The following is a 17,193-nucleotide window of genomic DNA, read 5'->3' as shown; positions in this document are numbered from 1 at the left end:
TGAATAATAATGTTGAATGTATTATATTATTGTTTTCCTATCTTTAATCTTGATTTTATTTTAAGAAGGTCAGACATGGAACATGTCAAAGACATTTGCATCCCGGACAGTGGAACTACCCACACGATCCTCAAAAGTAAGAAATATTTCAATGATTTAAATTCTACTAAAGGTGTGATAAATACTATCTCAGGACCTGCTGATTTAATAGAAGGGACAGGTAATGCTATGTTCATGTTACCAAATGGAACAAAATTTGTCATTAATGATGCTTTATATTCTCCTAAATCAAAGAGAAATTTGTTGAGTTTTAATGACATATATCGTCAAGGGTTTGACACTGAAACTGTAACTGAAGGCAATATGAAATATATTAATATTACTACTAATGTTTCTGGAAAGAAGAAAACCTTAGAAAAGCTACCAAAATTGCCTTCGGGATTACATTATACATATATACATAAAATTGAATGTAATTTGGTAGTAAAAGAAGACCCCAAAACTATGATTTTATGGCATGACCGTTTAGGTCACCCTGGCTCAACAATGATGCGAAAAATAATTGAAAGTACTCATGGTCATCCTTTGAAAGGTTTAAAGTTTACAAAAGAGGATAAACCATGTGAAGCCTGTTCTCTTGGAAAACTAATAACAAAACATTCACCAGGCAAAATTCATACAGAATCACCTGCATTTCTTGAAAGGATTCAAGGTGATATATGTGGACCTATCCATCCACCGTCTGGACCATTCAGATATTTTATGGTATTAATTGATGCATCTAGTAGATGGTCGTATGTTTGTTTATTGTCAAGTCGTGATATGACATTTGCAAAATTTCTTGCACAAATAATTAAATTAAGAGCACAATTTCCTGATTATACTATAAAGAAAATTAGACTTGACAATGCTGGTGAATTTACATCAGAATCATTCAATAATTATTGCATGTCAGTAGGAATCACTGTTGAACACCCTGTTCCTCATGTGCATACACAAAATGGCTTAGCTGAGTCATTAATAAAACGTCTTCAATATATAGCTAGACCATTAATAATGAGAACTAAGCTACCAGTTACTGTTTGGGGTCATGCAATTTTACATGCTGCAGCACTCATCCGTCTAAGGCCGAGTGCTGATCATAAACACACCCCTTATCAGCTTGCAATTGGTAAGGAACCAAATATTTCCCATTTAAAAATTTTTGGTTGTGCAGTATATGTCCCAATAGCTCCACCACAAAGAACAAAAATGGGACCTCAAAGGAGATTGGGAATATATGTAGGGTATGAATCACCGTCTATTATTAGATACCTTGAACCTTTAACAGGTGATGTTTTTCAGGCAAGATTCGCTGATTGTCATTTTGATGAAACAAAATTTCCAACACTAGGGGGAGAAAATAAACACATAGAAAATGAAATAACATGGTATGTACCATCTTTATTACATTTGGACCCATATAATAAATCATGGGAAGAAAATGTAAAGAAAATAGTACACTTACAAGATTTAGCAAACCAACTGCCAGATTCATTCACTGATTTGAAAAGAGTGACAAAGTCACATGTACCAGCTATAAATGTCCCAGCTAGAATTGATATTTCAAAAACAAATGATGTAGCAAGTACATCCAAGGCACGCTTGAAGCGTGGCCGACCTATGGGATCCAAAGACAAAAATCCCCGAAAAAGAAAAGAAACAGAAAAGGTGAATATGATTGAAAGTGATCCTGAAAAGACACTAGATAACAACAAATCCATGATTGAAAATTGTGCTCTCGAAGAAGCACAAAATGATGAAAATGAGATCATTAATAATGAAGCTGATAACAAGAATGATCTCGAGATTTCAATAAATTATGTTAATACAGGAAATCTGTGGAGCCGAAAAGGTATGAACATTGATGAAATATTTTCGTTCTCAATTGCATGTGAAATCATAAACGAAAATGATGATCCTGAACCCAAAACTGTGAATGAATGTCAAAATAGACATGATTGGAAAAATTGGAAAGATGCGATAAATACTGAGTTAAACTCTCTTAAAAATCGAAAAGTATTTGGACCCATTGTGGATATACCTGAAGGTGTGAAACCTGTTGGGTATAAGTGGGTCTTTGTAAGAAAACGAAATGAGAAAAATGAGATTGTAAGATACAAGGCTCGTCTTGTTGCACAAGGTTTTTCCCAAAGACCAGGAATTGATTATGAGGTAACATATTCTCCTGTTATGGATGCCATTACTTTTCGTTATTTAATTGGTTTATCAGTGTTTAACAAATTGGACATGTATCTCATGGATGTTGTTACTGCTTACTTGTATGGATCACTTGATAGTAACATATATATGAAAATCCCGGAAGGATTTAAGATGCCTGAAAACTCAAAACCCAGAGAGACGTATGCAATAAAGTTGCAGAGGTCATTATACGGGTTAAAGCAGTCAGGACGCATGTGGTATAACAGACTGAGTGAATATTTATTTAAAGAAGGCTATGTAAATAATCCTATTTGCCCTTGTGTTTTTATAAGAAAAACAATATCTGGTTTTGTAATAATCGCTGTCTATGTTGATGATTTAAATATCATTGGTACCAATAAAGAAATTAAAGAAGCAAGAGATTACTTAAAGAAAGAATTTGAAATGAAAGATTTGGGGAAAACCAAATTCTGCCTTGGTTTGCAAATTGAATATACTAAAAATGGTATATTGGTACATCAATCAAACTATACAGAAAGGGTATTGAAAAGATTCAACATGGACAAAGTCAACCCTTTGAGTACCCCAATGATGGGCAGAACATTAAATGTTGAAAAGGATCCGTTTAGACCTAAGGAAGAAAATGAAACAGATCTTGGCTCTGAAGTACCATACCTCAGTGCCATTGGGGCACTCATGTACCTTGCCAACTGTACAAGGCCTGATATAGCCTTTGCAGTGAATTTACTAGCAAGATTCAGTTCATGTCCTACAAAGAGACATTGGAAAGGAATAAAACATATTTTTCGATATCTCCGAGGTACTTCTGATTTTGGTTTGTTTTATTCTAACAATACAAAACCAGTTTTACTTGGTTATGCAGATGCAGGATATTTGTCAGATCCACATAATGCTAAATCACAGACTGGATATGTGTTTACATATGGTGACACCGCAATATCATGGAGATCTCAAAAGCAAACACTTGTAGCAACTTCTTCAAATCATGCTGAAGTAATTGCCCTCCATGAAGCTAGCAAAGAATGTAGATGGTTGAGATCAGTAACTCAACATATCCAAGGAACGTCTGGTTTACCAACTGATAAGAATCCAACAATTTTGTATGAAGACAATGCTGCATGTGTTACTCAGATGAAAGAAGGATACGTCAAAAGTGATAGAACCAAACACATCCCTCCAAAATTCTTCTCATTCACACAAGAGCTAGAAAGAAACAAAGAGGTTGATATTCAATACATTCGTTCGAGTGAAAATGTGGCCGATCTCTTTACAAAGGCACTTTCCACATCAGTCTTCAAGAAACACGTACGAAGTATTGGAATGCGTCACCTTCGAGACATTTGAAGAAGAATTACCTAGGCTTGGTTAAGGGGGAGCATAATGTTGTACTCTTTTTCCCTTATTGAGGTTTTTATCCCAATGGGTTTTTCCTAATAAGGTTTTTAACGAGGCAACGTATGTTCCCATCACATTCTTCTCAACAAAATTAAATGGAGCACTATGATGAATATTTCAAAGGGGGAGTGTTATAAGTAATTAAATAAATCATCAAATTAAGGTGAAAGAGATGTTTCACTATTAATGTTGAAATATTCATGGATAATGTCAACTTAAAATAGTAATATAGATTATTATCTATCTTTGTCAACTTAGAATAGTAAATTTAATTTGTTTTTATCCATGGCTTTACTAGTATAAAAAGCCACTTTGTGTTCAATGTAAAATGCACCTTTCATGAATGATATGAATACATCTAACTCTTCTACTCTCATAAAACTTCTCCATTCTCTCCATTCTCTTCATTAGTATAATATATATTTATAGTATTATAACTACATTAGTAATTTATATCATTATATTAGTCCTTAAAGGATACTTAAATATTTGATTTTCTCAACATTTATTTATATTTTGGTCAAAAGTATCAAATTTTCTTTATGTGATTGCTTAATCTTAACATCAGTTGAATTAATGTGAATATGTGATGATCTCGGGGAATTGCCACATGACCCAACAAAATAATGATATTCCTCTTATACTCTCCTCTCTCTTTTGGCACCTTGGTTTTTTCCAAATTCACGCCACTGCTACCCTAGACGTGATAACCTGTCCCTTCATGAATTGAAGATGAAAAGAGTGAACACTACTCAACAACTTAAGCACTTGTACCTTTGCCATCAATATGCATCACTCAATAACTCAAACAGGTCCCTGTCGTTACATTCATTTTGGGTAAACAAAAGAAACAAGCATATATGTGTATCTTTGTCATCATGTTTTATTTGACTAATAATTCATGCGAGAGTTTTTCATTTCTTTGGAAAATACTAAACAGTGTCCCGGACACTCTTTAAGTATCTTAAATAGTATAATTTTTGTGAATTTTTTTTTGAAATATGTGAAGTTAATGTATTGAGAATTGAACTATATTACTTTTTGAATAAACTATTTCTTTAAATAAAATGCTTAAAAAGTGCCCCGGAGAGACTCGTTAGCGAGACATTTTCCTTTTATTTTTTTGGATGAAACTCTTTTCCAAACTAGTGGTTCAAATTCACTGGGATCATACTATAACGGTTGGTGCAAATGTGAGTGGATTATATTTAAATCAATTGAGGATGATAGCTAATTTAGGCAAACTGCATTTTGAGATCTTTAAACCTAATTTGTCAAATAAAAAAATCATCAACAATATTATAAATCAAGTAATGGATTAATTTTGGTTCAAACCAAGACTGAATAATATACCTATGGATCTCAGTTTTGAGAGTAGCGTGAATTTGGACCTTTCACTTTAGCATTCAATGACCACATAACAATATTTTAGCGGAGTTGGATGAAAAAAGAGCTTTGAATAAACATAAAGGACTAACTTCTTAAACCTTTAACTTCAAGGATAATAAGATGTATTTGGCTGCTAATTTATTAGTAGAAGTTTAACTTTGTGATTTTAAGACATTGAGTATAATTTTTTTAGAACATGTTGGTTTATTTCGGGTTACAAGATTGGTGCGATCTTAGATTTTATATTCAGTTTGTCGATGATACTTTTGATTTTGGGTGAGAATAGTTGAGCAAATGTTAGAGCTTTGAAAGCAATTTTGATTCTTTTTGAATTGATGCCTGACCTTATAATCAAATTTTCACAAGAGCTCTTTGCTAGGGGTGAATTTGGAGGAATCTTGGTTAGTGGATATTGCTTTTTGTGTTGGATTGTAAGATTGATCGTGTTCCTTTTTTTATATTTGGGTTTGTCGATTAGTGGAAATCCTCATTGTTTATCATTCTAATATCGTCTGATTGATAAAATTCAAAAGAAACTTTTCATGGATAGTCAATTTGTTCTCCTTAAATCTATCTTGTCATTTTTTTCCAGTTTAATTTCTTTCCTTTTTAATTTCAAATCTCCTACATGTATGATTTTTCCATTGAGAGTGGGAGTGAGGAGGCGAGGAAGATTCACTAGATTAATTGGGATAATACAATATGTGTTTAGACAAGGAAAGTGTCAATTTGAGAGTTTAGAGGATTAGAGATTTTAACATTTTGCTTCTCTGGAAGTGGCGTGTTGGAAGAAAAAGAAGGGGTTGTGGTATAAAATGTTGGTAGCTAAGTATGAGGTGAAAAATGATTTTGTTTTAGAGGGAGGAGTTAAGGCATATGTTTTGTGGAAGAATTTGGCTAGTGTTAGAGAATACTTTGTTTTGGAAGGACAATTCATTAAAGGAAGGGTCATTTATGGTGAGATTTAACATCTTATTTTCGTTATATGTTAATAAGAAGGTAAACCGACAGGTTTGGTCTATTGATGAGGGGTTTAGGTAATATATAATAGATTATGGATTCGATTCACAGCTCACTGTAAATAAAAAAAATAAAAAAAAAGAAGGTACGAGTGGTATGAGGAGGTTAGGTTGTGGTGTAGGTGGGGAGGGTTGGGAGGCTCTTTGCTTTAGAAGAGGGGTTGGTGGAGAAATGTGTCTAATCGTTGGTGGTGAAATATGAATCCTACTAATATAACAATTATTCGATTAGTGTGGTGTACCGACTCATCAAATTCTGGCGGCTTAATTAATAAAATGGTCCCTTAAAGATATTTTTGGTTTCAGATTGGTCCCTTAAAGAAAAAAAGGTCCAAATAGGTCCCTTAAAGAAAAAAAAGTCCGAATAGGTCCCTTAAAGACATCTCCGTTAATCAGTTTGGTCCCTAAAAAGAGGTCTAAATAGGACCAAACAGATTAACGGATATGTCTTTAAGGGACCTATTCAGACCTTTTTTTTCTTTAAGAGACCTATTTAGACATTTTTTTCTTTACGGGACCAATATGAAATCAAAAATATCTTTAAGGGACCATTTTATTAATTAAGCCAATTCTGGCTTACTCAAGGAATTTGGAATAAATAAAGTTAAAATGTTACTATTGGTGATATTTGATATATTGGTGGATTAACCTTTCTTTTTTGCCTGAGCTATGCTTAATATCGAGAGTTTTGTCTTTTTTTTTTTTGTTTTGGTAATACGACTCTTTTTGGCACACTTATAATTTTTTATTATATTCTTTGCACTTATTAAAAAAGAAGTTATAAAATAACCACTAAAAAATTTGCCTTTCCCAAATATATATATATATATATATTTTCCCTACAATGTAATTTTTGTGAGCAAATTGTACATTTATTTTACTTCGTCAAACTTTTTTTTTTGTTTTGTTCACATGCTGTGGCAGATTTTACTTCGTCAAACATATGTCATGCACATGCATGCAGACGTTTAATTAATAACAAAAATAAAATCATTAATTTAAAAACAAAAAATAATAACATGAAAGAAAGGGGGTGTGAGATTCTTCATTCTTATGTTGTACAGCTAGCGAATACGGTCTTGAATCTTGATGATATAAAAGTGAGAACGTGGAGATGAAATTTCACAAAGAAGGTATATTTATGATTTATCAGTCACATTGACCATTCATTTGCTTAATGACATGAGATGAAAGTATACATTCATATATATAAAAGATATGGGGTCTCCCTAAGATGGAACATGTTCTGTTTGTCAAGTTGCTAGATAGGTACAATCACATTTCTAATCACACCCTCAATTACTAAAATAGGTTCCAAAATAGTTACTACTATGTACTATATATCGACATATGTTTAATTACTCCTTCCCTTAATAATACCATGCGTTGTACTATGGCCCCGCTTCATCTTTAATTTCTTTGCAATATATTCAGCATCAAATCATGTAATAGTATATATAGTGTAAAAATGTTCAACAAAAAACCAACTTATGATACAAGTGGTAAATACTTGGATTTCCTTAATTATTTTGGTCATAGGTTTGATCGCTGATCAGAATGTATAGAGAAACATTTATTGAAAGAGATCAACTCCTTAAATAATCTCAATCGCTTTAAAAAAATTAATCTTACAGTTGCGTATAGATAACACGTTTAATTTACAGGTGTTTGAACTGTGAAGTGAAATGGACGGTTTCTGTTATGTCCGTCCCTAACTAGTTGCTTTTTCTTTTCTCTTTATTCTTTTAATGATTTTAATGATGAAGATGAAAAATACTCCTTTTACTAGAACTGGAAAGAAGGTCTTGGTGTCGGTCGTATGAGTGTTTTGTTCCATAATCATCAATGAGAATTTATGATTTTCGTCAAAATAAAACTTTTAAAACAAAAAATAAATTTATATTTGAATTAGAATTTCCCCATTTATCTATGTTAAGTTATACAATTCTAACCACTCCCAACATTACATATATTTGAATCCGACTCGAAAAGCGTAGTTGATGCTACCATTCATGTACCGGTGCATCATGTTTTAGTACTTTAATTTTTATGATCAAATGCTTTACACCCAAACTTTTGAGGCGACGTTTACAAAACGATAAGTGAATATGATTATTGATATACTTGTTAGAGGGGTATTTTTTGGTGTACTCGCTATATATTCGAGTTGTTACCTCCAATTGTATTGCACCTCTCTTATTTAATGAAATCATGTGAGTTTGTTTTTGTAAAAAAAAAAAAAAAAGTGCACCTCTATCTTGACAAAAACAATTGTAGCTCTATCTTGAATTTGTGATCAATATTCTATTTTTTAAGGTTACATGCATGCTATAGATACGTAGTTCTACCTCCGTTTATCGGCGACTCATAATTTATTGGAAAATCTGTAGAGCACACAATGCGAGTTATCTTCTTCAACCGAATTGTTTTCATATTCAAGAGTAGTAATTATGAATCAAACTTCTAACCATTTACATTTACCACTTAGAAGTCAATTCATTATTAATTAAGACTCAAACTCTTACAAATTAATTTCTAAATTAATAAACTATTTAAGCAATATATCTTATTATTATGAACTTTGGTCGATTATATAAATAGTTAGCCGCGGGTATATTATATATTATTGTCAAGAAGGTACTTTTTTTTTTGACAGCATGAAGGTACTTGAGATATAACAAAGTGTCCAATTAATTACTTGTAGCCTGGTGGAAGACAAACCCCATGGGCACGTCAAGGACATAATTTGAACACAAGATCTAAAATGACAAGACTTTGTTTTATTCTTTGTCTTGGATTTTCAATATATAATTTATAAAACACAATATTTATATTTTTCTTAATTGTATAAGACTCGCATATGAGATCTTGTAAAAAATACAATGAGTTAGTATCAGTTTAATTTTTTATTTTTACAAAAAAAAAAGCAATTGGTTTGGCAAGGCTGTAGTAGAATACCTCTTTATTTTTACAATTGTTGCTTGCTTAATGGTTTTACGACATTGGGTTGAAAGATGGATAGCTTGTACTTATTGAGTTAAGAATGTTGTAGAGAAGAGAAAATGTACAAAAAGACCTCAACGCTAGATTTAGATTGCATGTAGTCAAAACTGCATAATGCAATGTCAGAGAAAAATCAAAAGATCTGACCATCCGAGCATGAAATTCAAATCCCTAGGCCCTAGTGCATCTTACTAGAATGATATTAAATTAATTTCACGCATGATATTGTCATAGTAAAACATTGTGTCTATCCATTTTTTTAACATTTGAGTAAATTTTGATTTTAATGTGACTCTTATTATACTCAATTAGATCACTAGTTACAATAGATGGAGCCTCCTTCAGTCCTTAACTAAAGAAGGGGACAATGCTAGATACTTCAAAATCCTTGTAAATATATTTTGTACACACTTTGTAACAAGTGAAAAGAAATAAAAAACATACACATTTATATGGTCAACAAATATTGGAATTCATAGTCATAAGGTATCTTTTCAACAATAGTTGAGGCCTTGACATTACCACCACCATGACCTCTAAAGCATTCAACCATTGATTTCCTTAGTGTTCCTGAAGTAGGTAACTGGTTGCACACCCAATCCACTAGTGACTCAATATCCATAGCAAAATCAACCATGTTTCTGAGTAGGAGTTCTGGAAACCCTATCCTTTTGTTGCTAGTAGCTAGAATTGAAGCTTGAAAGTAGTCTAGCTTTGATTTCTCTAATTCAGATGTTACACCATCACCTGTGTATATCCTTACCTGCATACAATGCATATTGATTACAAAATTATAGAAAGATGTATATTGAAACTGAAATTTAGATAGATTTATAAATTATTCTTATATGGTTACATCACCGATTATAATTTTCTTAGTCACACTAACAAAATTTTATTTTTTCATTTTATTCTTTTAATTATTTCATAAATCATCAAAAAGTTATGTGAGTGTGTCTATATAGTCACGTGACTATGAAAGTTTTGCTCTAGATTTAGATAGGAGTTTAATTGTTGTGCACCATCGGTGTAAATTTTTTTACACATACATCCAATACGCGTTGCCACATCATTTAATGAATGTGACACATCATGTGTTTTTAATGACCATACATGATGTGTCTGTATATTATTGGACGCATGTGCAAAATATCTTTACACCGACAGTGCATATAAATTAAAATAGTATAAATATTATAAAATTTAAATATAATAAGTGAAAAAAAGAGTTCACTTCCTAGAATGCAAACAAAGTTCACATCCTAGAATGCAAACTTTGTGCGAAGACTTTTTTTTTCATTCATGGGGTGCAGACGTTGGGTTTGATTATAAAATATATTCACTCGCTACTTAGAGTGCGAAAAGTGCTCGCATCCTAGAAAGCGAGAGGATTAGTTTGGTCATTTTAAGGGGCGACTGATGAATTTTAGTGCGCATGAAAAGTAAATCTGAAAGATATAAATGCTTGTTGTGTGTGTGTGGAGCTGGACTTACTGCTGGAGAAGAACGAGTTCCATTACAAAGAGCAAATGTGACATTTGGATCCACAAATTCAAGCCCATAAAGCTCACGTACAACTGATTCTTTCTCTTCCCACTCCCCCTTCCTTTGTGCCTATATGACACATTATTGTTTTAGAGATTTAATCACAATACAATAAACAACAATAATAATAAAAAAGTTGGTAATAGTGGAGAATTCGGTATTCAAACTCCAACTCCTTCAATAATATCTCTAATAACTATCAACTAAACTATACTTATGAGACGCTAATTATTTGTTTCTGCATTTAAATGAACAATTAGTAGAAACAGGCTTACCTCTTTCATGTTAGAAGTGTCTCTTTTCCTTAAAATAAAATGCTCTATTGCTTGAGCATTTATTATGTTGCCACCTATGTTGAGGGTTGCCTACACAGTAGCATTTCAATTCAACATTAAACCAAAAGACCTTTCTGTTTATGATTTTTCTAAGGGAAAAAAAAAAGTTTTCTCCTAAAAAAAATGTTCGATAATTTTTTTTTTAACGTTATAAAATTATTTGTTTCTTTCTGTAAGTTAGAAAATTAAATTCTAAGAAAATAAAAAATAAAATTATAAAAGTGTGTGTGTGTGTGTTTTTTTTTTCAAAGAATTCATCCAATTTCCAAATATCTTAAAATTTCTATATAGTGACAACTTTTCTTCTTCTTTTGAGTTATGGCACTCTTCATTGTATCATGGCAGAGTCTAATATGCTACAAACAGAATAGGTAACATCTATGTTAAGATTTTTAGAGTACCTTGTTCATCAATGCAACCAACTTTTCTGGGGTAGATGGCACTCCATATTGAATAAATCCCTGAAAAAAACAATGCATTAATCATATAAATATAGTATTGATCAATGTCCTAGAATTGGTCATAAACTCATAATATTGAATTCTTATATAGAAATTTCTACCATACATGCATGATACAAGCATTGTACAAGTTGATCCAGAATGCTAATTTCTGTTGATTTGTTAGGCCTTCCAAATCAACTGTTTGAAGATTGCTCATCAAGATCCTATACACCACAAAGAAACAAATTAAAATTTTATTCAAAATTTTGAACCACTTTAAGGGTCATTTTGGATTTGACTTATTTTTGAGCTTATGCAACTGCGATTGTGACCTTGTCGGTGACATTTGACCATGATTCTCTACCAGCAGCGGACCTAGGGGTGGGCTGAGGTGGGCCGCGGCCCACCCCCACCCCCAAAAAATAATTTTTTTTATATGTAGGGTATTAATTTAAATTTATTATTAATGATTTTAAGTCACCCGGTATATATATGTACAAATATTAATATAAATATTAATTTAGAGTATATTATTGATGATTATAAGTAATTCGGTACACATATTAGTTCAAGTATTAGTGTAAATGTTAGTTCATAATTAATTGAATTTATAATAATAGATAAAATTAGCAGTTGAACTAGCGTATATAAATATGAAATGACATAAAAAATATGTTTAATTAATATTAAATTTTTCAAGTCCCATATTTTCACATTTGTTGCAATTTTAGTCCTATCTCAATATTTTTTTATTACTTTTTTGCTGTAAAATTAGCGAATTTTAATTGGAAAAAATTGTGAATTTTGGTCTCAAATTTGATATTTCATCTTTAGATTCAATGTTGGAGACAATACATCACCTTTATAGCCAAAAATCACAATTTTTAGAGTAAAAATATAGTTTGTTGGTACCAAAATAGTAACATGTGAAAATAGAAGAGCAAAAAATTCAATTTGAAAATAGATTGACTATTTTTCGGCCCACCGACGATATTTTTTCTAGTTCCGCCACTGTCTACAATATCAAAGATTATGACGCGACTGCTATTTAAAACCATGCTATATACATTATTCATGTCATACCTTAACTTTCGTAGTAATGGAATAGAGGAAGGACTTGAGATGAATTTTGGATCCATAGAACTTGATGTGAACATGACCAAATTCTTATAAGGGCCAATATCCCTTGGAATAAACTCTTCTGTATTAAAAATACCATATGGATCTTGTTGCCGAGATTCTTTCTGCAACATAAGACTTGGTTTCGGGGTTGATCCTATATCGACCCTGAAACTTCTTGAGCTTAACGAAGAATGCAAAGACCTTGAAACTGGTCCTGATTTTTCCAATTCCGTTGCTCTTGATGTTCTGAGTAGTCTTACATAAATGAAATTCAAACACTTCATGATGCTTTCTGATAGCTTGTTTGGTTGCCACTTTAGGTCATTCTCTTCTGATAGAAGTGGATCAAGTAGTGATCTTGTTGGGAGATCTAAGTACATGTCTAGATTACGTTCGCGCAGCTGAAAATTAGTATAGTGATTGATTGCAAATTAGTTAATTCACATTGTTGACAACAATAAGTTATTGCATGTGACAACTGATGTGACTTAATTTCATTTTTGCTCTCTTATGTATCACGAATGTACAATTTTGGTCTTCTAAGTTTCAATTGTGTGAATTAGGTTCAAAATATTCGTCTTGTTACAATTAAGTCACTCTGTGACCGAGTCGTCCAATTTTTTAAGTCAATATATGTGGCACACACAGGTCTTAGTTCTCACCAACTTAAGCCAACCTGATAAGTCATATCCGCATAGGCTATAGGCATAAAAAATTAGACGACTCAATGACGAAAAAATGTAAATATAACAAGAAAATTGCTAAAGAGACCTAATTTGTGCAACTAAAATATCAAAGATCAAAATTGCGCAATTGTGATATCTAGTGACTAAAATTGCAAAGCTAACTGATTTTCATTTTGAATAAGAAAAGGAAACATACATACATGAATTGGTGAAAATTGGTCTCCATACCTTAGGTGATGGATGGCGTGGGTCTCGCATAGGCGAGGGAGGCTTAACTGCTCCATTTTTCCTTGTAACTCTTTCATGAAATTTCACATCTTCCTGAAAATTATTTTCTTTCTGCTCAACAGAATTTTTAGGAATTCCTGTTTTCTCATTAAGACTAAAGTCATTAAGATTATAATCACCCTTGATGGCTTTACTTATGAAATGCAATGCCTTGGTGTCAAATGCCATCCTTTCATGAACATTACTATTACTTCTTTGAACAAAACTAGGATTTGTAATTGTTGAAGTTGTTAAATGATTGTAGTTAGAATTGTTGATTAAATTCCCTTGATTCCATGTTTTTGACTTTGATTCTTTTGTGATTTCTTGTTCATGTTTCAAACCAGCTTGAAGTGTGCTAATTTGGGATTCAAGTCTTGCTATCTCACCCTCAACCATGGCTAGCTCTCCTAACAATTCTCTCATCTGCACAAATTGAATAATAAATAATGTAATTTTACTACATGTCAAGTTTGCAATACAACCATTTTGTATAATTGTATTTTAATCGGTGTTCGCAGATCACAAAAATAGCAGTTTGTTCAAATTTCAATGCGCTACGGTGCTATAACACCGCAGGAAAGTTTCTATGGTTTAAAAGACCTACTCACTCCAGTCTCATATATAAACAACTATTCACTTTTAGGTTAATTGAATAACTGATGTATCTGGAAGGAGTAACTAAAAAGTGAATTATATACCAAATATATCAGTTATTCAATGAATCTAAAAAGTGAATTGTTGTTTATATATAAGAACAGAGGGAGTAACTTCTAAGTGATGATGAAACCTCATGTTGGGGGTGGTTCTACTTCTAATTAAGCCCTTTTACTTGCATATGTGTGGTACTTGCTATATAAATTGAACCCATATCCCTATATAATATTACCTTGCTAATATTAAGTTTTGAATAAAAAGAGACAAACACTATGAAAAGTTAGCTAGAGAAAGAAAACAATAAAATAAAAGAAGAAACATTATAACTTACCTTAGAAGGAAGAAAATTGGGAATAGATATAGTTGAACCGTTTGGTCTAGTATTCACCATATCTAATATTTTATGAACCTTTTCTTCTTTGTCTAACAACTTTTGAAGCATAGTAACCTGTTTATTACATTAAAGTAAGTCATCTAATTGTCCAAAACATTACTATATATGATTGATGATTTTTGTGAATATGATACTATATTATTATATAAGGTTTCCAATTTAAAGCTATGCTATTGAGGGTGATGGTTCTCATTCACTATTATTTGTCCTCTCTGTTTCCAAAAATAGCAAACTTATAGTTCCAAAGTTTGGACTAATTAGTATAGCTATACTTTGATATGATCATGAACTCAGTCATAGCTTTTTCAAAAGGAGAGTAACACTTCATATTACCATCTTAATAGGTTACTATAAGAGATAGTTCGTATATATAAATTATGAAAGTTAGGGAGCCAAAATCGCAAATTTGTGAAAGTTATGGGTCAAAAATACAATTTAACCTTATTAGTATTACTCTTGAACAGGGACGGATCCAGACCTGAAATATTAGTGTGGCTAAAAAAAATACATTCACAAACTTTATAGTTGAAAAAAAAAAACAGTGGCGGAGCTAGACTAAAAATATAAATTCAATTTGGAAATTTATAGATCTTTTACATTCAAATAATATTGCCTCATTCAATATCGTCGTTTTTTTACTCAATATAACGTCTTTTTTTTTTAAGAAAAAAAAAGACGTTATTTAAATTCATCCAAAATAATGTTGCATCGTTAAATAACGTCTAAAATAATTTAATATGTTATTGAGATCAATTAAAATTAACAGTTTTCAATAAAAATGTATAAACCCTTAATGTTGGTAAATTTCAATAACATATCAAATTATTTTAAATTTCTATAAAATTTTACATAAATTATCTATATGATATGAATTTTAAATTTAACGGTAAATTTTATACTCATTAAAATGTTACCGGCATAATTTGATTTCTCTAATATATAGATTGATCACTCCTTTGAAAAAAAAAATTACCAAAACTATCATTCTTGATTCGTTGTAGTTAACTTGCAACAAAACAATTTCTTTGTAAAAAAATAAATTAAAAGCAAAAAAAACAACTAGCAAGAATTGAACCCAAGACCCTTACCTCTAGGCCAGACGCATTTTTGTGATATTTTTAACGGTTATACATATTTATACAATAATAAATAACATAAATATGATTATATACCTATTAAAAATTGAAAATTCTGGTGTGGCTATAGCCACACTTAGTCCCTATGTAGATCCGTCCCTGCTCTTGAAGTAAAGTGATATCTCCTATGCATGTATAACTCTGAGCTAGATTATTTCGCTTAATAATTCATTATAAACATTGAATTTCACTGATTGAGCCGTTGATGACGGTCTTGTTTTATTAAAGATCAAACTTACAAAGTTTTAGAAAAATCTGAAAGTCTATGTAATCTAAAATGCCATGAATATTTTTGAATGCCATGAATATTTTTGGAGCTAATATGCTAATTAGAACTTTTAATTTAGATTAATGAAATTTAATCTATATTTTTTTTTTTTTCAAAATAGTAATTAAGATTTTGCCATAAAAATACATATGTAGTATGTATGTGAATCCAAATACCTCTCTTTTTGAATCCATTGCATTATATTTTGGTTCTACATAGAAATAATGCATATCTTTTTGAATTGTGTAATATTAAGGCAAATTTCACAGATATTGAAAGCTTAATTGCCCGACGAGGTCTATATTAAATGATATATTTATTTACTATAACATTTTAACAATATGTATAATTATTGTACGAAATTACTACAAGACGGTGTTTCCCGTGCGTTAGCACGGGCACTAGAACTAGTAAAAATACATATGTAGTATGTATGTGAATCCAAATACCTCTCTTTCAAGTTCCTCTTTCTTTTGCAGTCCGTTAATTTTCTTTTTTGTCTGCAAACAAAAAGGAAAAGACAAACAAAAAGTGCTTTAGAAATTATGTCTTACTATACCATATTCACATAATTCGTGCATCTGAGAGGAACCACGAATTGGTTCGCAAAAACTTGTACTAATTAAAATACCACCACAATATGAATGATCACATTGTAACCAGAAACTACAATATAATAATAAATTGATAATTGTAGAACATGGCACTTACAATATTATTTTGAGAAGGAGAATTAGGTGATGAGAAATGATCTAGTTGAGTATGATCCATGGAAGAAACCGAGCCAAACACGAAGCGCTTAGAATTAGACACAATATTAAAACAACAGGGGAAAGCAGGGTATGTAGGGCTATGAAATTCTTCATCTTCATAATGCTTGGTGTCAAAGAAAGAGAAGCTAGAGCGTGTTGATGTTGTTGTTGTTGTTGCAGTTGAGGTGAGTTTGTGAAGTGTTTGAGAAGTTGAGAGGGACTTTTCAGGAATATTAATATTGATAATTTGTTCATCAAGTTTGTTTAGATTGTATTGAGATTGTAACAGTCTTTGTTGTGGTTGTGAGTGCTGGTAGGAGTGGGACATCATGAAGTGACAAGTGAGTCTTTTGTTTTCTTGGAGTATCTTGCAATCTTGGTTTTGTTTTGTTTATGTGAGTTATATTTAACTACATGCTATTGGTTATGTGTATATATTTTAATTCTGGCTTTGGGGTACAAGTGAGACAAGTTTTTCACCCTACTCAGTCTTGTTTTTACTATTGGATTAATAAGTCTCGTCATTAAATCAATGACATGTGATATCATATATTAATTC

General features: G+C 31.5%; 1 protein-coding gene across 1 annotated transcript; it reads right to left on the bottom strand.

Annotated features, from left to right (window-relative positions):
* Positions 1-9,304: 9,304 nt before the first annotated feature.
* Positions 9,305-16,996, bottom strand: LOC123919921. Its single transcript, XM_045971957.1, has 10 exons — positions 16,594-16,996; positions 16,332-16,382; positions 14,416-14,532; positions 13,389-13,853; positions 12,436-12,875; positions 11,477-11,576; positions 11,311-11,370; positions 10,850-10,939; positions 10,524-10,643; positions 9,305-9,792 (listed from the first exon to the last, which is right to left on the bottom strand). The coding sequence occupies exons 1-10, from the start codon at positions 16,963-16,965 to the stop codon at positions 9,478-9,480; spliced, it is 2,130 nt and encodes a 709-aa protein (XP_045827913.1). The 5' UTR covers positions 16,966-16,996; the 3' UTR covers positions 9,305-9,477.
* Positions 16,997-17,193: the final 197 nt, after the last annotated feature.

This window comes from Trifolium pratense, linkage group LG4 (assembly GCF_020283565.1).
Source record: "Trifolium pratense cultivar HEN17-A07 linkage group LG4, ARS_RC_1.1, whole genome shotgun sequence".
Taxonomy (NCBI): Eukaryota; Viridiplantae; Streptophyta; class Magnoliopsida; order Fabales; family Fabaceae; genus Trifolium; species Trifolium pratense.
Note: the sequence above shows the minus strand (reverse complement) of the source record. Positions and strands in the feature narration are given on the sequence as shown.